The sequence below is a fragment of the Lathamus discolor genome, chromosome 1 (genome assembly GCF_037157495.1).
Source record: "Lathamus discolor isolate bLatDis1 chromosome 1, bLatDis1.hap1, whole genome shotgun sequence".
NCBI lineage: Eukaryota > Metazoa > Chordata > Aves > Psittaciformes > Psittacidae > Lathamus > Lathamus discolor.
Window position 1 is genome coordinate 135,883,981 of NC_088884.1, and position 24,613 is coordinate 135,908,593.

Genomic DNA, 24,613 nt, shown 5'->3' on the forward strand with positions numbered 1-24,613 from the left:
GGTAAGCAGCTAAAGGATTAATTCATATCTATAATAATCTCTTATTAGGAAACTTAGTTTTACAATGTTAATATACATACATGATTACCCTTCTGTTAAGTATGCAAAATACATAGCAAGTAAAATCTCTTGTTTCTCCAAGGCATCTAAAACTCCACATTTGTCAGTGTAATTTTGTTGCTATTGTTGGTTAAAGACAGATGTATCCAAGTGCTACGTGCAGGAAAGCAAAAGGCCTTAAGCTTTAGAGTGCCAAGATATCAGCGTTGATTAGAAAATGGGTTTCCAGTATAGTTTCAAGGGAAAGTGTCATGCAAATGGAAATGCTACTGGGGATTCAATAGGAAAAAAATAATCTTCAGATTCACAAATACTCAGAAGTAGGCAGGTGCTGCTCATCAGGTAAGTATAGAATGCGAAGTCAAACACCAGTATTAATGCAACTTTTGCTCCTGACAGGGAACAGAGTACAAAACATATTTGTACGTTTAGTGATAAAGCTAATTAATTGGAGTCAGAGTAGAAAAGTACAGCTCTGTTTGCAGAAGAGATGTAGTTGCTCCAGCTTTGGTACTGTAGTTACAATGCGATTCTGTTTCAGAATAAGTGCATGGAAATGAATGCTCACCTGTCCCAACCATCCATTTTGCTACTGGTGTACAAGATCTGTCTTCTGAGGTAGTGCTTACAGAATCATCATCTGTAGAAATACACACTCTTAAATAAAATAGACTTAGACAAACAAGTTGCTAATATTATTGTAATCTTCCGCATGTCACACCTATCTTCACTTAAAAATGTCATAACCCATTAATTACAAAATGACAGAACCATAGAGCTGTTTAGGTTCGAAAACACCTTTAATATCATGGGGTCCACTGTTAACCTGGCACTGCCAAGCCCACCACTAAACCATGTTCCAGAGTGCCCCATCTATGTCTCTTAAATACCTCCAGGGATGGTGACCCAACCACTGCCCTGGGAAGCCTGTTCCAGTGCTTGACAACCGTTTCTGGGAAGAAATTTTTCCTAATATTCAATCCAAACCTCCCCTGGCACGGCTTGAGGCCGTTACCTCTTGTCTTGGTGCTTGTTACTTGGGAGACAAGGCTGACCCCCACCTGACTGCAGCCTCCTGCCAGGTGGTATATTAAACAGAACTGGTTCCCTGGGGAGCATCACTTGTGACCAGCTGGATGTAACTCCATTCACCACAACTCTTTGGGCCCAGCCGTTCAGCCAGTTTTTAACTCAGTGAAGAGTACACCCATCCAAACCATGAGCAGCCAGTTTCTGCATGAGAATGCTGTGGGAAATGGTGTCAAAGGGTTTACTAAAGTCTAGGTAGACAAAAAATGCCTTTCCATTATCCATTAAGCAGGTCACCTTGTTATAAGAGATCAGGTTAGTCAAGCAATACTTGCCTTTCATAAACCCATGCTGACTGACTGGGCTTTGTCCCCTGGTTGTCCTGTACATGCCGTGTGATGGCACATAAGATGCTCCATAACCTTCCCTGGCACTGAGATCAAGCTGTAGTTCCCCAGATCCCCTTTCTGGCCCTTGTAGATGGGTATCACATTTACTAACCTCAGTCAGCTGGGACTTCCACAGTTAGCCAGGGCTGCTGATAAATGATTGAAAGTGGCTCTGTAAGCACTTCCATCAGCTCCCTTGGCACCGCTGGGTGGATCCCATCTGGCCCCATAGACTTCTGTGTATCCAAGTGGTGTAGTAGGTCACTGACCATTTCCCCTTGGATTAGGGGGCTTCATTCTGCTCCCCATCCCTGTCCTCCATCCCCTACCTCCACTAAGACAGCAGACCAAAAGGTATCACTACCACACCATTCTTCGAACATTGGCTGCTGGGGGCTTGTCTCTAGTGAGCCTGGTTTTTCCCTTTCCCTACCTGAAACTATTCTATATAGCGTAAATGAGTAAACAGGGAAGGCAGAAGAATTATTTTTTATTCTACAAGCACCTGGATTCTCTTCAAAATTCCACCTCTAGCAGGATAGAAAATCATTGTATTCATATTCTGCATGCCTACACGTCAGGTTTTCTCCCTCTGCAGAGGTGAGGCTATAACAGCTTTGCATTCTTTCACAGCATAAAACCTATTCCCTTCAGAAGTAAAATGCAGGAACCCTCAAAATTCTTGAAATCATCTATGGACATCAAAGCCCAGCTCTGCTGACTGGGCTCATTTCCTCATGCTTGGACTTCTGAGGCTGAAAGTTCACTTTTGTGTGGAATTACTTTTTGGGTTGGGAAAAAGAGAAAGATTAGTTCTTATTGTTTTGTATGGAAAACTCAGAATCAGATGCTGTCAAAAGCATGTGTGTGTGATTTTCTCGGGATACTAGGAAAAAGTGGTTTTCATAAACAGGCTACCCCACATCTTCAACACTTGCACCTGTTGGAAATACAGCCTTGGGCCAGAATGGAGCAGTAGGTCTCCTGCTGCTGGGCTTTTCAAGGGTTTATCTTTTGCTCTTACTATTATAAAAATTCCCATGACTTTCATTTATGTGCTTATTCTCTCAGCCATGCTGCTCTCTAATCTCTTTCTGCCTTCAGCAGTGCTGCTTGTATACTTCTGACTTGCATGTTTACTATCCTCAATGGGATATTACATGACAGGAGCAGGGAATTTGTGTGTATAAGGCAGTCAGTTGGTTTGCATGATGTTTTATTCTGCGTCACTGTGTATGAACTCTGCTCTTTGTATTAGTGTGACCCCACTATGTCTCTGAACTTTCAGGGACACAGCTTTACTTTATCCTCAGTGTAACTTGTGTTTCTGTGTGTCATTGCTGTGATGGCATTACTCTGATGCTGTCCTCTGTGTCATACTTGTCACAGTTGTCTTTCATAATCAAGATCAGCCTATCTAAACAGTCATAAAAGCTGTGTTGGATAGGGTGTCTGAACACCCGAACCTCAGGTAACACAATTGCCAAGAAGGAAGCTCTTGTCTGGATCACAGAAATACTGATGCATATTATAGCAATACTATAGTGGAAACTTTCGACATAAAAGGCCAAAGAATTGTTCACAGAATCATATACTGTAAAGTATATTTTGATCCAGGATATCAGGTCAATATGTTTCAATGTCATCATTATTTCCTCTGATGCCTCTTTTTCATGACCTTCCATGGTTTGTATGCTCATTTATTCCACAAGATTAATATGTATTCTAATGTTAAATTTTAAAATTTTTAATAAATCTTTTTCTGAATACTTGCACAACTTCTACATATTGCCGAGGCTCTGGTTTCAGTTCGACTTGTAAAATACTTCATCATATTTATGTCAATTGTTTGATAGTAAGTAGTCTGAAATTAAATGCACTGAAGTAGTTTGAAAACACAGACATGGTATAAAATGTTCAGATATCTGAGACAGCCATTTAGCTCTCTAGTTTATCTTCTCTAGCACAACCGTATATGAAAAAGAACAGTATTTGTTTCACAATCAAATACAGTCTTATCACATCTACCAAAATAAGGAGCATGTTTTCTGGGAAAATAAGATCTTTTTACTAATTGGGGGAAGGAGAAATAAGAGCATGTGTTTTTGCACTATGAAATCAAACAAAACCCAGATTTTATCATAACCCAGAAGCAGAACAAGTATAATGTGCAGGAACAACATACGAACCTTAGAAACCTGCTGTTCCCACTAAGGTAAAACGTGCTGTTAGAACCATCAAGACACAGTCTTGACCTACCTATGTCAATTGTCTCCTTCTTTATTTGTGTAGATTCCAGAGCTGCCGGAGTGGAATTGGCAAAGTCCCCCTCATCTTCAAGGATTTCTGTAAAAAATGTATTTATACAGTTACAATTAACTAAACAGGTCTCGAGTTATATCTTGAGAATCCCCAGCTTCAGAATACCATTAATGATAACTACTGTTAATACATCAAAGCTGCCATTTCTCTGCAGTAGGCTTAGGAGCAGAGTGTATGCACTTAATATTAAAACAAATCCAGAACCCCATGTAACAGCTGCATAATATAAGTTTATGGGTTAAATGTGCAAACTTAGGTTATTTAAACCTGGATCAGAATTTGGCGAATGGTTTGCTGGTCTTGGTTGTAAGATATGTGTAGTGACTGGTAAACCTCTACACAGCAGAACATGCTGTGTGACTTTCATAAGGGGTGCTTCAATCCAGACTGAAATTATTGAAAGACTCTCAAGTGACTGATGCCAAGAGTCACTGAATCATCCTCAAAAGGGACAAGGGTCTTGATGTTGCATCAGGGTGCTGTGCCTGGACGACTGATCAGCAAGGCTGCCTGCATGCCTGATAAAGTAAAGTACTAAATGCCCATCCTGACAGCTTGTGAGGGGTTTACATCACACAGCTGGGCCCCTCCTGACAGAGGTGTCCCTGGGCTCCCCTCCACGGGGAGGAGAGCTCTGCTCCTCTGCCATTGGCCTCTGGTGTTTAAGGGAGAACTCCACCCCTCTGTCCTGGGATGGAGGGATGGGCAGGCGGATGATGCAAGTGGTCTTTCCAGTCCCAGTTAGCAGATGAGGACACCGCTCTACAGAGATTAAATGGTGAAGGACACACCATGGATCGATGGCAGCATTTTCCAGCTCCCAGCCCATTCTCAGTCCATTCAAGAATATTGCCCCTAAACATTGAGTAATGAAGCATAATCTAGAGCCATTTTATTAAAAATTACTCCCCCAATCAATATGACCTTGTTTGCATCAGATGTTCTTTACTATGTGACCTGCATCGTGTGCCTTTTATTTTTATTTCTTAGTGAGACAAGAATGTGGATAGGGAGCTTGGCGTTTTTTAAGCCACTGCTCAGAGCTTTTGGAGGGAAAGCAAGAGGAGAGCAAGACTGAGCCAAACAGAACAAACTGTCGACAGTTTCTGGCATGGATAAAACACGGTGGCTCCATTCACTGTGAAGCTTTAGTGAAACTAGACAACTGCCAGTAAATATGCTTAAATCTGTACTTTGTATTTGAAGCATTGCTCACAAGGCCACCAGAGCAGTGCTGTCGCAGTCTTTCCTTTTACCCACTCAGACTGATAAAAGCTCTCTTCTCTTTTGGCACTCTGTCACTATCACTGTTTATCCTGTTTTCTGGCTCATGAGGCAAGATTAGTAATTTGTCTCCTAATCCTTACTCTCATGTGTGTCTTGTATAGCATAGAAAGGGAGTGGGAAATGTAGAGGTAGGGAGAATCTTCAGTGTGTAGCCTATGTTTATGCTCCACCAGCTTGCAAAGTTTCTGCCATTTCTGTCCTGCAGGCTATGAGACTGGATGCAGGCAACTTGCACACAGTTAGGAGTTTGTGTCAGCAGCCCAAGTGTGCCCTGAGCTAAGCCGGTGAATAACCAAGAACTTTTGGTTTCATGCTTCACTGAGACACTCTACTTCACACCAGCCTGGGGCACACATATTAAAACAGTACCATCTTTTGACTTTATATCTGAACGTTTTAAAATTCCAAGCACACAGCAGTAAATGTTCAAGCCAGTAAGTTCCTGAGTATGTACCGACTTCAGATCTTAACTTTAAACAATAGATTTTTAAAAAGCCCTTGCTTAGGAATGCATCTTGGCAGTGTCATGACTTATTCCAGACTTGTTCTGAGAAAGACACATAGTAAAGCATGCAGGGCACCAAAAATCCTAAAAATTGATTGCAAGAAAAGTAATTTGTTTGAAGTAAAATACTTGCTGTAGATATTTTTTAAGAACCATCGGGCTACTGGCATTCCTTAGAATCTTGTTTTCATCTTCACTGTTTTTCCCTGGCACTTCAGATTAGTCAAACACCTATACACAGTCTGTGGTTCTACTGTGAAGCTGACACACGTGAAATGTACATGTGCATGGAGTTTGAATGGATGAGTCACTACTACCTGTGTAAACTGAAGGAAATTGCTCTTCTAAGTAGATTTCTGGAATTAACTGCCCTTAAAAGTGATTCCGTGAAATAGAAAACATCAGTAAAAGTGTCCAAATAAGTTTTCTATTTCCAGATTGATTTAATATGAGCATCTTGTACCAGAAAAGAGAAAAGTTCAGCGGCCCCAGCCTTTCCTAGGCTGCTTTTGCTGAAAACGACTTGGGCTTGCGACTGCTGTGATGCTCTTGCACCCTCTGCTGGCTAGTCTGTTGGAAAGGTAGAACGTGTAAGGACTGATCTACCACTCTCTCCTCTGGTGGGCATTTGCTGCTCTTTGAGTCGCCAATATGTGTGGGGAGAGGTTGTGAGCAATGAAACATCAAATAGCTAGGTATTTCCCTGAAACTGGCGTATTTGTCTTTTGACTAATAGCATCTTATTTTTTTTTTGCTTACTAGATTATGGCAAACCTGACTAGACTGTTTATAAACGCTGGCAGTTGTGACAGTGTTAATGTGCCTAATAACTCAGATTCACATGTAAGATGGTGAGAAGCACGTGCATTTCTGAGGCAGTTTGTGCACTGCTACGCATGTATGCAGCTGCGGTTGCTAGAAAGCAGATGTCTGCCCAGGTTAGCTAGTATATTATCTAGAAGAAGTGTACGTATAACTCTGACTGCAAAGTACATTAACTCCATGTATGAATTAGGAAGATACTGTGACACATGGTCAACAGAATTTCTAAATTCCTATTTGTGTCAAATTGGGTGGTTTTACAAATTTTTTTAAAGGCACACAAGTATGTATAACTTATAATTACATGCTTGTTGAGAAACAGTTTTCTACATAAGTTCTGTTGAATACGGAGTAGTCCTTAGGAAGTCATATCCTGATCGTCAGACATCTGCTGATACCAGATAACCAGTGTGATGTAACACTGCCTGATTGCCTTTTACACTGCTTATCAGCAAGTATATTGATGAATACAGAGGTACCTACAATCTCTGTACTTACCAGTTTCTCATTTTATAAGTATGCGAACTGTCCAGGAAAGGCATGTACCACAACTGGAGGATAAAGGGGCTCCATGACACTGTTACGTAAAAAAAGTGCATCTTTTTCTGCCTTATGTAATACCTAATTATGTTACCATTATGACTTACTTGTCGTAGCTGTTTCTTTTGTTGTGCGCAGAGCTGCCCAATTCTCTGGAGTAGTATTTACAGTAACATCATCTGTCAGAAGATTTTTAATTTGCTATTAAAATCTTTCATGTTAGACCATTTTAAATTCTGTAAGACTACTGTACTCCTTAATGCCTAATTTAGACCATATTCTGCCTCACGCTACTGAAGGAGATCATGAGGTCCTCTTGTAGAAAGTTAGGTCTGTCAGTTTTCGAGACGTTCATGTATCTCTAGCTGAATGTGAAACTGCTGCTTCCCCTGAAAGTTGTGCTTTCAGATGTAAACCATAAGGTTTCTTTGTGAAAAGCATATGACCTTCATATTCAGAGCTCGTAGTGATACTCTTAATGAAGTTTTTATCCCTTGCATGAGCATTTACATAATTACATTAAATACTGATCATGTTATATTGTGAAATAAAGAATGTGTTATTCTTTCATGCGCTGGAGACTGGACAGTTCTAATCCTTGGGAAGACATAGATTAAGTAAAAGTAAATGCAGTAATACTTTGCATTTAACTTGTTTAAACCAATAGCTTCTTTACATCTTGGGTCATCAATCTTTGAAAAGATTCCTTGCTAGACTGTGTTTTATTAAATTTAGCAGTGCTGTAAATGTGCACATATGCCTGTACTGAAGGTATGGTTAGCGCTATGACATTATCTCCTGCTTATAAGACTTTTAGGCCTCTGCATTTTCTAACGGTAATTACAATATCGGCTTATCTATCTTAATTTGATAAGTTTAGAGATTTATATAAAATACTTTTCAGTTTACCTGAGTCAGAAAATTTCTTTATATCTGCAACCCGTAGGTCTTCTGACATATTACTAACAGAGTCCTCTTCACCTGTGTCTCCAGGCATTTCTGCATAAATAATGCTATGTTAATTAGGGCAGGGCATTTGTGTACTACATAAGAACAGTTGTGCTTTGTCAAATCAAAAGATCTGTCCAATGTAGGAAGTTCTTTATGCCAGCAGGCAGTAGTAGATACATTAGCAAAAAGCCTAGAAACTGCAACTGAAGAGTGAATCTTCTCCCAGAATGTTTTCATAGTTTTCAACCAGAGACTGTGTTATTTTTATTATTTTTTTTTTTTACTTCTTCTATTACTTAACTAAATTCTAGTCTTACATTTGGCCACTGTAATATCATCCCCTGTGTAGAATTCTTACTGTGTAATGAAGAGTTTTGTGTTTAATTCTGTTCTGAACAACAGGCATGTTTCTGGTTATACATGCCAATAGCAAGTCTTTTAATTCCTGGGTAGTATAGGTTCCATCAGTCTACTCCAGTTCTGCATTAATCAATCCATTACCAAGTTATTCAACAATAACCATAGAAAAAGAAAAGGCAAGCTCAGCCAGCATTCTTGGTGCTATTCCTTTTGCTATTTTCATGATAGTTGTCTCACTAGTTTGAGAGTCTTGCTCCAAAGGCCTGTAAAACTGGGCTACAGGGGACCGTAACAGATTGTCAGATTGAATGTTAGTCTTCTAACCAAAGTCTGTAACTACAGACTTTGTTGCTCAGTGTCTTCATTTTTCCAGTAACACAGTCTGACCATCAGTCTGATCCATGTTTTCATCTAAGCTGGAAACAATCTCTTCTGCCATGATTTTGACTGGAATTGGTCCCGCTGTATCACTTTGTCTTATCCTACATATTCATCTTTTTCCCCTCCTTTTGTTTCTCCTTTCTATTTAAAATATTTTGGGCAATTACTCGGTCTGAAAGATTGCGTTATAAAGTAAGACAAAACTACTAGACAAAATAGTAAGTTTCCATTCAATGCTCTTGCGCGCCCCCCCCCCCCCCCCAGCAAACTGGTTAATCTACCACCTGGTTGCTTGGGGTAGGGAGGATTAGATGATATATGGGTAGCTGAAGTACTTACCTATGGAGTTCTTTTCTGATTTTGCTTCTGTCCCTTCTGGAGGCCTCTCACTTTCATCATTATGTGATTTACTCGCTTGTTCCATGGTGCTGTGCCCCAGAATAGCATCCAGTTCTTTAAAAAATTTCATGCTTTTTCTTGCACTCCCTGAGTCTTGGGCACTTTTTATACTCTTGTATTCATGTTTCAGATTTTTGTATTTAGTCCTGCACTGCTTCCAGTCCCTGTCAATCCCGAACTTTTGAAGTCTAGCAGCAACCTGTTCAAATATTCTTTTATTTCTCACTGTCCCCTCCAGTTGTTGCTGGATATTTTTGTCTGACCATATGCGTATCAAAGCTCTGATTTCATTAACAGTCCAGTGTTTTCCTCCTTCATTTGCTACTGTTGGGATAAAAGTCGATGTTTCGGAAGCCTCTATTGCTGACGCTGGATTACCTGCATCGTGTGGGGTAAGGGAGAAACACAGATATGGGTTATCTGCATTGGGTGGTTGGGGACGGACAGAGAGAATGAGAATGAAGTATGCCATTTCCTCATGACTTGTCTTTCCAGAGAAAGACGGAGCAGAGGTGACATTAAAATAAAGCTGTTAGGTATTAATATGTCACCATTTTTGTTAATTCGGACATTTTTTCTGCCTTCTCCTGAAAATCGGTATTAAGATAGCATATGTACCCTTAATTAATCTAAGAGGATTGTTTCTTTCTGGTGTGACCTAATACACTGAACTTTACTTGTAACACGTTTGAAAATAAAGAATGAGCTGTTCTGTTGTTCAGACATTAGTGCTGCATTAGCACAATAACAAATTGTGCCCTGAGTCACTGACACTAGCTCAAGACTTTCTGCATTCATGCCATGCGTTTGGTCTCACACGCATACAGAGATTTAAACTGGGTAAGGCTCTGAAGAATCTGATCCTAACTCTTCAACAAAGCACCCTGTTTGTGGGGAGCTGAGGAATGGAGACTTTTGTCTTAAGTCACAGAGGGACTGGTGTAATAATGAACCTGCTTCTTATGGTACAGAACCTCCACTATTCTCACTGCAGGCCAATCAAAATTATTTGGGTCTTTTTATTAGTAAAAAATCAAGTTTGATTTATCTTACTCTGAAGAACTAAGATATTTTTAAATTTTCTCCACTCTTCAACTTTATTTTTTAATATTAGGGGTAATGGATGCCCTGCGATTACTTAAAACACTGAAATATGATCTCTTACAGTTTTTTAGTGTTTCCTTGTTTTTAATTATGAATTATAGCGAAGTGATAAATGCATTTGCCAGTGCCTTGTTCTAAAAGGGCAAGCCAGGTTATGGGGATTTGATAGCTTATAGTCACCGAACTTTGTGTAATGGCAAAAATATCTGACCTTTGCTTGGACATACAGCCCCAGTGAAGCATACTTGTGCATAACTACCTGTCTGGGGATAAACTTGTCCTAGATAGAGGCATTCTTTGCTAGTCTCTGTAATTCATTCTACTTGGGAAAAAGCTGTACTAACAGGTGTCAGTTTTTTCCTGTTATTTCTGTGTTAATCAGGACTCTGCAGCAGCCAGCCCACTGATATGTTGTTGAGGAGGGTAATTTTCAGGTGACATATCTATTATGCTTTCTTCATTTCTTCCTGAGGAAGTAAAAGAAAATGCTCATTTACAGATGAATGCAACCATAGGAACTGCCACCCTTGACAACTGCCAATGTCAGATAGGCTGGATGTAGTCTCTGCTCAGTGTTACTCAGAGTATTTCAACTATCTGCATTTCGACAATGGTTCATTCTTCATTGTCAGATAGAGACCAGGGAGAAAAGGCACAGGGGAAGAAAAGAGGAAGAAGAATGCAGAAGGTGTTCCCTGCACTTCCCAGGCAAAGAGTGTGGGGCAATCTGGGAGGGATAAGGTTTCTTTAGTTCTTGTGTAGACCACTATTTCTCACTAGGAAGTTCATTTGCAACTGAGCTTACATTCAGTTGTGGATATTAGTTCAAATGACTTCTAGTGACTCAGTGTATTGCTCATTTGTTCTGCTGTATTCAGAGTGGAAAACAGTGGCCTTTGCTTCTCTTTCCCTTTAAAAAACAGTGATTCAAAACACGTTCCCCACAAGCACCGCTTTGAAAGGAAGTTATGCTCACTGAAAATTTTCCTCAGGTCTGAAATGTAATTTAGTTCTAATTTGTTTAAAGTTGTTATCACAGGGTATACATTATTTTTTTTTTTACCTAAAAGATGTGTTTATGCCATATCGGATTTTTTTCTAAGCTTCCTCAAAATGAGAAATCTGCTGAAATGAAACCAAAATATTCAGCAATATAGATGCAAAAGCCTCAAAGTTCTCTTTCAGCAGTGTCTGAAATAGTGCCTGAAATCTAAAGACAAAGAGAAGCACTAGGTTAAGACATTTTAGCATCAATACGTACTTGAGAGCCCATGCAAACAAGTTAATTTGCTGGTTTCATAGAAAGCAGCTGTCTGAGGGCAGAACATATTTTAGCAGACAAAACGAATCTGCTCGGCAGTGTGTTGCAAAAGCATTGAGTAACACAGACATATTCCTGTGAAATTTGACTCGGATTTTTAGTGCAAGAAAAGTTTTGTTTCTATACATGTGCATATAATTCCATGAGAGATTCTTGTCTCTTCATTTCTTGTTATGCCAGGCAGGAGGCATATAGTGTGTAACATGAAAGCCATAGGTTTAGGTGGGGCCTTGTTTTTAACCTGAATATGGCACCTTGCAGATTAGTGAAGTTGTAACTGGACTGGGATGTATGCTGAGGCATAGAGGGTATATAAAAATGGAAAGCATTAGCAGAAAATTCAGGACAGTGCTGCTCTTCATCCAGGCAAGGAATCAGCTCATTGGTTGCCTGATTCTGCCTAAAATGTTCAGGTTTCTCCATTTCCTTTATCAGCCCCATGAAGGGGCTCACACCTAGGATCTTTTCCCTCCTTCCGGCCTGCCAGATTTGTGCCTTTGCTCTGTAATGACTTTCCTGAGCAAAACTATAGGATTGTTTTCCTGAGCAAAACTGTAGGATGGTTTCCGAACGGGTTGTTGTATGTGGTTGGACTTAAGCATTGCTTGGAGAGCATTGAGAATCTGCATTATTCAGTGGGATGGGTCTAACCTCTGCATCTCTCCTGGCTCAGGCCATTCATTCATGCTGCTTTAAGCAGAAATTACATGAGTTAGAGAAAATCCACAAGTTGATGTGGGTTTTACATGCTACCATTTGGCATACTTTCCAGTAGCATTTAATAAAATTAATCTGATTAATATGATTAAGCTATAGCATGAGATGTATTTTGAATGTGAACAGTGGTCATGCAAGTGTTGCATCATGTACAGTGGTCAATACCTAGTGATGCATTGGACTGCAAGTGGTAAAACTGGAGATGGTGCAAAAAGTGTGGCTGTTTTAAAGTTATGGTGATGAGAAAAGGGAATGACGGCATATTCAAGCTATCAGAAAGTGCTGCTTTTTAGGTTTGATCTCTGCACCATCATACTATACCTAGTTGAACAGGTCTGACATGAGACATAAAAAGTAGTGGATCTCCTAGAGCATCCTCATCATCTTCTAAAGAAATTGATATTTCACCTGGGAAGGAAAGAGTTTTTAGATGAAAAATAGGTATGGACTAAATTAGCTGAAATTAGTTTAAGCGAAAATGTCCATACACATTTGGAAGATAATAATAAGAAGATTATTAACTTTGTAATCTCCACACTTAATTTGTATTTAAATTAAATTTAAGATTAATTTGGCTTGTCCTCATAAGGAGACGAAAGTTACAGGAGGCAAATGAAATTATTTTCTATCTTGCAGATGAAGCCTGTTTGGAATGTATTTCAATATTCTAGTAGGAACTGACTTGATTCTAGTGACTTGTATGCTTTCTTGACTCAGTACGTGGGTTGGGTAGCACATTAAAAGGAGTTTTAAAGTAGATAATGAGAAGTAAGAGACATACAAATAAAAATAGGCTTTGCACACAAATTCAGTTAACTGCAAATCCATCTATACAACCAAAAAAAGAAAAAGAAAAATCCAAGAAGAATACGAAGATAACAAGAATGCTCTGCAAAGAATTCTGGAAATCTATGAAATTCATTAATAGCATAGGGAAAGCATGAAAGCATTGTGACTAGAGAACTGCTTTTTAAACAAATGAAAGAATGCTGACAGGATTCAGTCTAGCTTTTTACAGTACAGCATTCCTACACTTGTTTAAAAAGTAGTGTCATATCAATTTCTGTGTAAGTGTAGAAAGCAGCATATAAGTCAGCTTCTGAATCAGCTTAATTTTCACAGAGGACAGACTTTTAAGTTGTTCTGTGGCAATACATTGTATTCAACGTTCCATGCTGTCAGGAGATTTGAAATGCTGATTCACTGTACAAGAGTTGAGCTACTGTAAGCTCCAGCCGGGCAGGTCACAGAGATCAAAGCTGCCTTGTTCAAAGATGCTGCAATAGTTCATCACAAGAACCATACCGAGGTGCGGTTGGGATGCAGCCTGGTATCCTGACGTAGGTGAAACTGAAAACTGCGTTTGAAAGCACTATCCTAAATCCTCCTGACTTTCAGCAGGGCTCAGAGTGACTCATGGATGCAGTGGCCTCATCTCCAACTGCTTCCAGCTGTCTGCCTGGCTTCCCTGGGAGGAGCTGCTACCCCTGCGGCCAGCTGAGAAGGGAAAGGTGTGCTCTTTCCTTCACCGCTAGTGCCGGGACTGGCGTTTGACCTGCTGAAGTGCTGCAAAGCAGATTATGCGGGGGGGGGGGGGGGGAAAGGTGTGGCAAATAAACTCCCTGTTGGAAGCCTGCTGAGTCTGACCTAGGTACCAGGATGAGCAGGTTTAATTACATTGTAATATTAAATGGAAACAAGTTACTATCATAAGAAATAAGAAGTGTTAACACACCAAAAAGATGTTAAAATGTTTGATGGGGAAAAAACAAGCATCTGACCAGCAAAAAAGTTACTTGATAAGAGTACTGCACACTCTTAGTGGAAAAAAAAATGTATATAAAATACTTGTTAATGACATCTTTAATGTTAAAGTCCAGTCATGGAAAATTATGCATGAGTGGCACTTTCAAGTCAGCATTTCTGAAGAATCTTTTTGGATTTCTAGTAGCTGAGTTTTGTACATATGATAATATTGTCACTGCTAATGCATTTTTGCCTGGACTTGGTAATATTTCTGCAATATTGGTAATATTTCTGTAATATTTCTGCTATGGTAAAGTGAAGGTCAAGGAAAGTGACCAGTGAATTAATATTTAAACATAAAGAGAGAAATATCAAAGAGTATAAGTCACTTAACGTGAATTACTAGGTGAGTTTGACTTTTGTAAATCATGTACTTGATTTATTAATACCTGATTTAACTTGGAACAGTCAAAACTGGTTAAGGAAATGGAAAGGTCATTCATTTGAACTCTAATGAAAGATATAATTTTTCATAGTTCATCATTCCACATGCATTTTCTTTGTTGTTGATTACTGGGATAATACACAAATTAGATTTTAAGACAGGTGAAAATGTTGACTTGTACCTGTTCTATTTAGTATTTAAGCTACAACTCTGCCTCTGAAAACGTGTTTTGGGAGGGCAATGTGAACACCTCTGGCTTGCCCTGCTGATTGTGCTTATGCAGAAAGTGTCATCTGCCATGAACAAGCTGGGTATTTGAGTCTTGCTACCACATTTGTGCTGAGATTTGATTGTGATTTTCAGTATTAATTTATTCAATTACACTTTCAAAAGAAAACTCATTTTACCAGATATGAAGAAAAAACTCAGGTAAACACTATAGAAACACCATTCAGCCCCATAAAAGTAGTCTGTTTTTAACTCTCTTCCCTTTCCTCTCCCTCCACAGCAATCTTAGCTTTACATTAAGTATCTGTATGAGTATTTCACTGAGGCTAAGCAGAATAGTAAAAATACAGTCATTTCTTTGGGAGCATGCCCTGTCCCTTGTCATGCTTTTTAAATCAAATTAGTGTAGGTATCAAGTTCTTCAAACAAAGTGATACATGCATGGAAATTCTTTCCTGTCAGGGTGGTGAGGCACTGGAATCGGTTGCCCAGGGTGGTTGTGAGTGCTCCGTCCCTGGCAGTGTTCAAGGCCAGGTTGGTTGAAGCCTTGTGTTGGATGGTTTAGTGAGAGGTGTCCCTGTCCATGGCAGGGGGGTTGGAACTAGATGATCTTGAGGTCCTTTCCAACCCTAACCGTTCTATGATTCTATGATTCTATTGTTCGGCACAGGTTTTAGTTTGATAACAGCATTTTGTTGTTGCTGCCGAAGTCACAAGCCTAGACATCCCTGATTCCTCCAGCTCTGTGAAAAGGAGGAGACAGCCTCCCTTTAAAGAGGGGAGGGACGATTTTTCCCTCCTCTCCCGTAAGGCTCTGTGGTTGAAAGGGAGGAGCCCAGGAGGGAGCCTGCAGGGACAGAAATGTACTTTGGTCTGTCTGCCGTAGGGGGATGATGACACCCACATTAAAGCAGTCCCCTTCCTCCTGAAGATCCGAGGGGAAGCACCCAGCTCCACTGCTGGGGCAGTGGCAGCAGGCTGCCTTTGCCTCTGCCGGGAATCACATTCCTTTTCACGGGAGCAACATAAGGAATTGCGTTCCCTTCTGTGGGAGCAACACTGTCAGATCTGCCCCCACATAAAAACTTGTGAGCATCAGCTGCAAAGCCACAGATGCCATGTTAGCCATACAAGTGCCCTTCAAAGTACTGGGCTGGGCAGACACTGCAGCTCTGACTGCAGTCGGAAAAGGACTGAGCCTCTAGTACTGCAGTTACTTGCCTGACCTGTATTCTTAAATGAAGAAAGTTGATGTTCTCACAGCTCTTCTCTCTGCCCCTTGTTACGGTTATATGCATCCTGCATAGCTGCAGGACACATTTCTATCTTAGTGTATTTTCTTTGTGTCTGAATTAGGGTTGTTGTGAAAATCTTTGCATTTAAATTCTTGCCATTAGTGTTGCCTTATTACAGTTAGTTACATTTACATTTTTGTTTATTGTTTCATTTTGGATTTTGTTCTGTTTTTTAAGGGAGGAACAGAAATGCTTATGCATTTAAGAGAGATATTTAATCATACTGTGAGCTATACAGGAATGATTCGTGTCAGCAACTTAGGAGTTCTTGTCGCCATTGCACTTTGTGTGGAATCGGAACCCCTTGTGACCATTGTACCGTGTGGGGGATGTATAGGTATGATCATGATCGTGATAAATGTTCCTGTCAGTACAATGATGGGAGAGAAAAGAAGAAACAAAGGAATCCCTCATACTCAACCGCTTTGTTTTTCAAAGGGTGCTTTGTTTAACTGCTTGGAACCGCTTTGTTTTTCAAAGGGTGCTTTGTTGAACTGCTTGGAACTGCTTTGTTTGTCAAAGGGTGCTTTGATTAACTGCTTGAATGCTTTAAGGGGGTTAGGTAACTAAAGGATAGATACATCCTGTTACAGGATAAGTAACCATATAAGGAATGGAATTTATGGGGCTAAGATGGTGGTTAAGCTTGTGATAGACATCTCCCTGTTAATGTGTTACCAAGAAGTTCAGCAATGTCTTCACCGGAGAAAGACCCCAGCAACAAGAAAAGAATAATGGAAAGGGGCCATGTCTGCATCCGGATACAGAAGAAGGGATTGGCAGAGACCCCGGACCAAGAAGTTTAAGAGACTAGACCCCAAAGAGCCCAAAGACAGAGTTTTTATAACAATACCACTTTTAGACCCAGACTGTCCTTATACTTCAAAATTAGGTGTATCTCATCCAGGAGTAATTTTTTTTAATACCTATTGTAGTGTGGGATTCACAACTGAAATTAACCTTTTCTGATCTAAATTTGCTAGAGATCTAAGTGTTATAAAAATTTCGTCTTAGCCATGACTGATTCAATTATTTTATTACAATTGATTAATATCGAAAGGCAATAAGCAAGCAGTGCTGGGTGCGCCAGGGAGTCCCTGCTCCACCAGAGACGCACACCGGGGTCTGTGGGGTCTAGTCTCTTATACTTCTTGGTCCGGGGTCTCAGCCAATCCCTTCTTCTGTACCCGGATGCCGACGTGGCCCCTTTCCATTATTCTTTTCTTGTTGCTGGGGTCTTTCTCCGGTGAAGACGTTGCTGAACTTCTTGGTCATACATTAACGGGGAGATGTCTTTCACATGCAATTAACCACCATCCTAGCCCCATAAATTCCATTCCTTATCTGGTTACTTATCCTGTAACAGGATGTATCTATCTCTTAGTTATGTAACCCCCTTAAAGCATTCAAGCAGTTAATGAAAGAAGCGGTTCCAAGCAGTTAAACAAAGCACCCTTTGACAAACAAAGCGGTTCCAAGCAGTTCAACAAAGCACCCTTTGAAAAACAAAGCGGTTGAGTAAGAGGGATTATTCCTTGGTTTCTTCTTCTCTCTCATCATTGTATTGACAGGAACATTTATCACGATCATGATCATACCTATACATCCCCCACACGGTACAATGGTCACAAGGTTCCGATTCCACATAAAGTGCAATGGCGACAAGAACTCCTAAATTGCTGACACAAATCATTCCTGTATACCTCACATAAAGCAGATGCGAATTGGGATTGACAGTTGGTGCAAACTACATTGAAACACAGATGGTAATCTAAGGGCAGATCCTCAGATGAAGGGCACTGTCTTAGTTTCATGTAACAGCTCGTATTGGCCTCGGTTCTGCAAGTTTAAAAATAAAAATGGATTGCAATACGCCGTGCAGAGAGCACATGGTAAAATACTGTAAAATTGCCATTTTAATTTAAAGTGACTTTGACAGATTAGAGGCTCTCTGCTGGCGGTGACAGATTAAGGTCAAGCTTTTCATTAAGGTAAACAATGACAAGAAAAATGGCAGTTTATTTTACTCAGACCTGTAAAACAGTATTGTAGAGGGAGACGTGGAAAGGTACTAGAGCCAGGCAGATGGCCAGCTCCTGTCCATGCCTTTGGCAGTCTCCCCTGATACTAATGTTGAGTTTTTTGTTTTCCTAAAAAAGATTCCCAATCTTAATTAATGTAAATTGCCACGTACTGTGGGCACAAACAGCTAAGCTTTTCGTTTCTCTTTTTAGCCATGTTATTTTAGTACTTATAACTATTATTGGGGCTTATGCTTCAGTGACATTTAGAATGCGACAAGGAGATCTGAGTGATGTCAAATAGCAGATTGACCCTAATGAAATGTTAAGCACAGCTTAAATGCGTAGGTAGACAGGGATGAATAAAACAAGAGATGCAAATAGTTTGGTAAAAGCTCCTTCAGAAGAAAAGCAGTTGTATTTGTTTGGTTTGCCTCAAAATAGTCTGATAAACATGATGATTTTTACTTCTCTCGCTATATTACAATTTTTAATGAGACGTTATTAAACATCCCTAAAACATCCCTAAAACATCCCTAAACATCAGATATTTAAGCTGAATTGCTTACAAAATAATTTAATTTACCTTTAGTCATCATATGTAAATTTTCAGTTACAGAGAACTAAGAATAAAAATCCTAAATATCACTTGTAACACCAATAACAATTTAAAAACCCCCTCATGACAGTTTCAACCTTGACTCTTTAAGTTTACACCTGAATCGCAGCTCCACAAAACCCGCTTCCAAAGTACTGCAAACGGAAGGAAAACAGCTTCTCTTAATTCAGTGTTTCAACTGGGTGCAGGAGCCTTGACAGGAGCCGGCACTCTCCGAGGCTGCAGCACAAGCCGTTAGCATAATTTTGCCAGAATTACGCTGTATTTACAGACTTCAACACTGGTGGGTGCTAACATTTTATTCCCCTGCGTGAGGAGCGCAGCAAGTCAGTTCAAACCCTGCTGTTGGGGCTGCGCAGCCTCTGCTTCGGCTCCAGCAGCAAACTCGGGTTTCGGTTTTGTTCCTTTCGGGTGTTTAGCAAAGAGAGAGAAATAGAAGCAAAAAAACAGGTTTTTACCTTGCGTGCTCTCGGCTGTGGGGCTCATGTTCAGCTGCGCCTCAGTCACAGGACACACGCCGTTCTCTTCTGCCGCTAATTGTGTGACAGGTTCATATCGCAATATGGCATCCAGGTCAGGGAAAAACTTCATGGTTTTAGTGACATCCCCAGAGTTGTGGGCATATTTAACCGTTCTGTATTCATACTTGAGGTTTTTGTACTTTGCACGGCACTGTTTCCAATCCCTGCAAACTCCTAACTCCTGCAACCGTTTAGCAATGTAGATAAATATCCCTTTATTCCTCAGGGTGCCATGGAGTTGCTTTCTGATGTGTTTTTCTGACCAGACGCTTAACAAGGCTTTAACCTCCTCCTCAGTCCAATGCTTCCCTGCTCCACTCTCCATGTTGAAAGTGACCTGGAAATGATTCACTATTTCTAGCCAAGATTTTGTTTCCTAGGAAACCAGGCGGCTGGTTGTCAGTAAGCTCCACCGAGATGAAAGGATCTAGTTCTACTGGCTCAAGCTGCCTGAGGGGAGTAACTTGAGAAACTGCCAAATAAGCGGGCTAGGCGCTGGATCCAGCAGGGAAAAGCCGCTGGGGCCGTGCGGTGGCGTTAACCCTTCTGCAGGAAGGGGCTGCCCTGCCCGCGCTGTCCTCTGTATTCCCAGGACGCAGGGAATACAGAGGGTCACGCTATCTTGTGCCTTAAAATAAACACACACACACATGAAAAGAGCCCCATAAAACCCATTCGTGCCTGCCCTTGGAGGGGTGGGTGCTGTGGCAGCTCCCGCCTCCCGCGGGATAACAGCTGGGAGCCATGGGGCATAGCTGCCAGACAAGCTGCGATGGTTGATACGACACTAATGTGGATGGGGTCATCCTGCTTTGTGTTTATGCTCAGCTGGGTTTGAGTTGGTGGTCATACGTGCACATTTTAAACTCTAATATTCTCTGGTTATTACTGATACCTAGTGCAAAGCTTGCATACTTCAAAATCTGGCTGAATTGATAAGTTGTGTGAACTTTGAGGTAATGATATGGAGCTTCCTTGTTTCATTAGCACTACATGAAAGGCATAACCCAATGACTTGACAAGGGCCTTTGACTTGTGTGGGCCTTTGCTGGATTGATGCCTTCTCTTTTTCTCGCTACTAATTTTGTTGATGTTTAAAGGGACAGTGCCAGTATTTAAATGGAAATTGCCGGTAATATTAACATCATAATTAGAAGTTGCTGAATGCTGTGTGTCAGCCTTAAAAGTTTACCATCCATCTTTGTATTTATAGACATCTTCCTGAGTTAAAATAAATGGGTTTAAGAATGTCCTCCTGTGTCAATAACAGGGTAAATTCATTCAGTTTGTTTCGTTTTGCTTTCTGCAAGCAAATGTTCTTTAAAATTTTGCTTTATGTACAGCTGGGGCTAGTGACCAATTTTAGGTCCGTTAGTGACCAATTTTAGGCTCTGGAGAAGATTCATAGTGAGCATGGCAATTCTGTGGATTTATTTGTGCCCAGTTTTATTGCTGCTTATACTAAATAATTCCAGTGACTCTGGTTGAGTTAAACCAGTCTAATGCACAAGCAGCATCTTCATCTAATATGCTAAAAATATCCTGTTTCCTTTTTTAAGAAAAGCATCTTTGGTTTTCAGTCATTATTACATATGGGAGTGGATGGCAGCTTATCAGTCCCCCAAAGTCCTTAGGAGAGTTACAGGCGCAGTGGGCACATGGCAGCAGTTTTGTCAGAGGTAACACTGCCTTTCTCCAGGAAGCCTTTTAACAGGGGATGGAGTGGCCTGCACTGTTACCCACAAACAAACCAGCCTGCAAAGCATACCTTCCCAATGGATAGGGACTGAAATACAAGCCTTGGGCAGCCATGCAGTACTTTGCCTGGCTCCGGCAGCACAGCTTTGGGGGGCCCATCAGGCCTGGAGGGGGCTGGGAGGAAGCTGGGAAAAACGCTGTCATCCCAGCTGATACAGCTCTTGAGAGCAGCAAAGCACAGCTGCCAGCCTGAGGGTGATCTGTAAGAGAAGTATTTCCATTTGCAGTGACACTGTACACCAGACTTGTTTTGCCTGAGTTCAGAAGCTGTGATGCCCGATACTAGCTTTATGTGCTCAAAATGCTTTATCAGAGTGTGCATATAGCTTTTAGAGGTGTAAATGCTAGCTTTGTCTTCTTAAAGGCAAGAATGCAAAAGCTTCTGCAGAGGTGATCAGTGGAAGACACAATGCACTCCCTAGGCAAAGCCATCAGTTTCTTAATACCTCCCCCACCACCAACCAAAGCAGAAATAGAGTAGCACTGTTGAGCCTACTACTACAGCCTAGACTGCTATCACTGCAAAGTGGCTTTTCAGATTAAGCATCTGCTGTTATTTTATGCCCACACTGAAATAGGACTGCAGTAAAAGCCTGAGCCAGTGCTTATTAGTGGAAGGAGTCCTGCTGAATTCAGTGGGCTTAGGCACAAACCTTATGTGACTGTTTTGAAATGAAGCATAACATGGGCAAGAAACCAGTTGTAATTACAAGCCTGTAAAATCAAGTAACAAACAGGCCTACATTAAAATTTCATGTTGTAAAGAGTAGATGAGAAAACACCAATCCACTGTATGTTAAAGCATTTCGTTCTCAGCATTTCAGTGCTTTATGTTAATTTTATTTTGTCCATAGGGGCCAGGAGAGCGCTGGAATTGTGACAAGTGATGGAGAGTCATCCCAGGCATTCAAAGTGCACAAGGTAAAATGTAAATTAGTGTTTTGTAGATGCCAAGCCAAGATGCATGAAGGTTTGTTTCAGCCAGGAAACAGAATAATTAGGAAGTAACATGTTATGATGGGCTGTTTTGTTTTGTCAGTAATAGTATTCGTTATTTGTGCAATTTCTGTCATAAGTGATGTTTGTTTAGTGATGTAATGTTTAAGACAAATATGCCAACATTATCCTATATCAACATTATGTTCATGTCACAAAAACTACTTACCAAAGTCACCCTGCACCTAAGGTGTTAACTCTGGAGATCTGGAATAGCAGCAATGCAACTTGAGATGAAGAGGAAAGAAATACAGTTACAGGCTATGCACAGGCAAATGGGAGAACTAATTCTTGCATTAGTGAGACTCAAGGAAGTGGCAGCTTTACCCAAAATAAACAGAATAAAAGATAGCCTCCATTCATTCTTGAGCTGAGGGAATCCCAGGGAATCTTAAAAGACATAAAATGGCCATAGCCTCAAAAGTATTATGCCTGCTCTGGGGATATTTCTGCTCATTCTGTATTGAACAGTGATCAGGAAGAAAATAATAATCAACCTATTCTATCCTGGAAGAGGAGAAGATTGTAAATAAAACTATATCACAGAATAACCATGGGGCAATTCTTCATGTGTGTCCTCTAACCACAATCAAAAAGCAGTTCATCTTCACGACCAGAGGTCTCTAGGGAAGATTAAGATTCAAATCAGCCAAAGACTAAGAACTGCTTTACTGCATCAGCATGTGTATCTATGAATGTCTGCTCAATGCGTCATGCAAAATCTTGTCTCTTCAGGCAACATGTTTCTCACCTCTTCGGGCATTTCCCCCCTGCTCTCTGTTACTTACAGTCTGAGTCACATGCGCACATACACACACTTTTGAATGCAGCTTTTCTCAACTTCAGCACTATGTTATCTGCTCTTCATTACTGCTCCTGCTTGGGTTTCAGCTTTCCATAAGGTTCTAGGAATTTCAGCTTCCTTTAAAGTAGTAGAAAGTATTTCTTAGAATGAACTTCCAGCAGTGTTTCCATGTTACTGAGCTGCAATCTTAGCTGTCACGCTAAGAATTTAATTGACTATATCATCATATTAGCTTGATATTTTAAGAGTTGCAGAGCATGTGATGGTTTCTTTTATCCTTGCAATATACTCATCAGCTACAGCTCTTTTAAAACCTGTAATAACCACAGTGTAACAAAGAGCTTGTGGAATACAATTTGCATGACTTGTTTAATCCTGGAAGTGCTGCTAATGTAACAAACATTTGGGTCTGTTACACTGGTGAAAGTATATTTAGGACTCTGACTTGTAAACTAGTCCATAAAAATGTCAGCAGTTAAAATGCTGCTGTACCTGTTTGTCTTCCAAACCCCATTTGACTCTTCTTCATAGCAGAGACAACAGAATAGAAAAGGTGCCTGCTTCTCACTTCATCAGTTTACTCACTTTTGTTGACAGCTTAAGGCAGTACATATATCAGAGTAGGAACTGGAACGCCCAAGGCATGGGTGTGTTTTCCCTTCTGATTTTTGCCAGCCTTTGACCACAGATTGATAGCCCTTTACAAAGGACATTAATCTGTTGTTTTAAAACCTCCCAGAAGGACTCATCCAAATTTGTCTGTCAGAGACTTTCAGCTAGATTTGTGTAACAGACCATTATTGTCATACTGTATTAACCAGCTCAGGGTGTGGAAAAATTTACATCTCTTGTATAGACATAGCGATATGAGAAGGAGAAAGATGGACTGACTGCTTCACACTTGGATATGCAGAATAATAAAGCAGCTTTGTATAATACAGATATAAAATTGTCTTAATTGGGAGTTTTTCATACTGGTGTAATTCACATTCACCATCCCACACCAGCACAGTCTAAATCTGAGGAATATTTCAAACGGCAATTAAAAGATTATGTACTTGTGTAACCAAATCTGGTTTAAAACAACATTGCTTGTTTAAGCTATTGCAGTGCTTAACTTGGCTACATCCATTAAGACTGGACCTGTCAGATCTCCTGTCAGGATAAAGTTGACCTAAGTAAAATAGGAGTGCATGATTGCATTTCTGTACATATATGAGAACAAAACACAGACTTTAGACCATGCTTTATTTCATCCGTGAGACGAGACGATAATTTATTTGGCATAAAGTTTGTTGACTCATTAAAGCAAACTTATACCAGTTCAACTGTTGAGGCAGTAACATTTTAATGTAATAGTAAGTATCCTGAAACCACAGCTGCTTGGTATTCCAACTCTATAGCAGTAACAGCAGAAAATACCCTAAAGCTGAGCTTTCTTCAAGGTTTTTTGGTTGAGCTCTGAAAACAGTTCAACCAATTTCTTTCCTTCCTGTCCCATCCCACTCTCTTGTTGTAGTACCTGCAACACAAGCTGTGAACCATTCACAGCTTTGGACCTTTCCTATGTATCTTTGAAGGTCCTAGAGGAGTGTTATGTGTACTACTGTATATATCACAATTACCACACACGACAGGGAAACCAAGCACTGGAAGGATGTAAGTATTTCCCACAGGCAGTGGCAGAAGCAGGAGTTTGTAGGAGGGCCTGGAATCCAGTCTTTAATTTCTACTCTCTGCGTAAGGTTTTTCAGACTATTCTTGCTACTGAATTACCTCCACATGGTGCTTGTTGCCAAAAGATGCTCCTGACGTTTGACTAGAAAGTTTTGATGCGTTTCTGCTTCACATAGAAGGCAACCTGGCTATATGAAGAATCTGTTTTAAGTAAACAGTGACATCTCTTGAGAAAGCTTTACTTCTGACATTGGCAAGAATGACAGTGGGATCTAACAAACATTATCATGAACCCAGTATAAAAGTAAATCCAAT

At 40.4% G+C, this 24,613-nt stretch overlaps 1 protein-coding gene across 1 annotated transcript in view; it reads right to left on the reverse strand.

Annotated features, from left to right (window-relative positions):
- The window catches only part of PAICS (phosphoribosylaminoimidazole carboxylase and phosphoribosylaminoimidazolesuccinocarboxamide synthase), a 40,900-nt gene extending 21,482 nt beyond the window's left edge, over positions 1-19,418 (reverse strand). The window contains exons 1-7 of the mRNA XM_065664501.1: positions 19,000-19,418; positions 12,509-12,595; positions 8,986-9,423; positions 7,864-7,953; positions 7,062-7,133; positions 3,738-3,824; positions 629-700 (exon numbers count right to left, since the gene is read on the reverse strand). Of these exons, the coding sequence (XP_065520573.1) occupies positions 629-700; positions 3,738-3,824; positions 7,062-7,133; positions 7,864-7,953; positions 8,986-9,423; positions 12,509-12,595; positions 19,000-19,387 (1,234 nt within the window). The 5' untranslated portion in view covers positions 19,388-19,418. The remainder of the gene's footprint in view (positions 1-628; positions 701-3,737; positions 3,825-7,061; positions 7,134-7,863; positions 7,954-8,985; positions 9,424-12,508; positions 12,596-18,999) is intronic.
- Between the last annotated feature and the right edge of the window lie 5,195 nt (positions 19,419-24,613).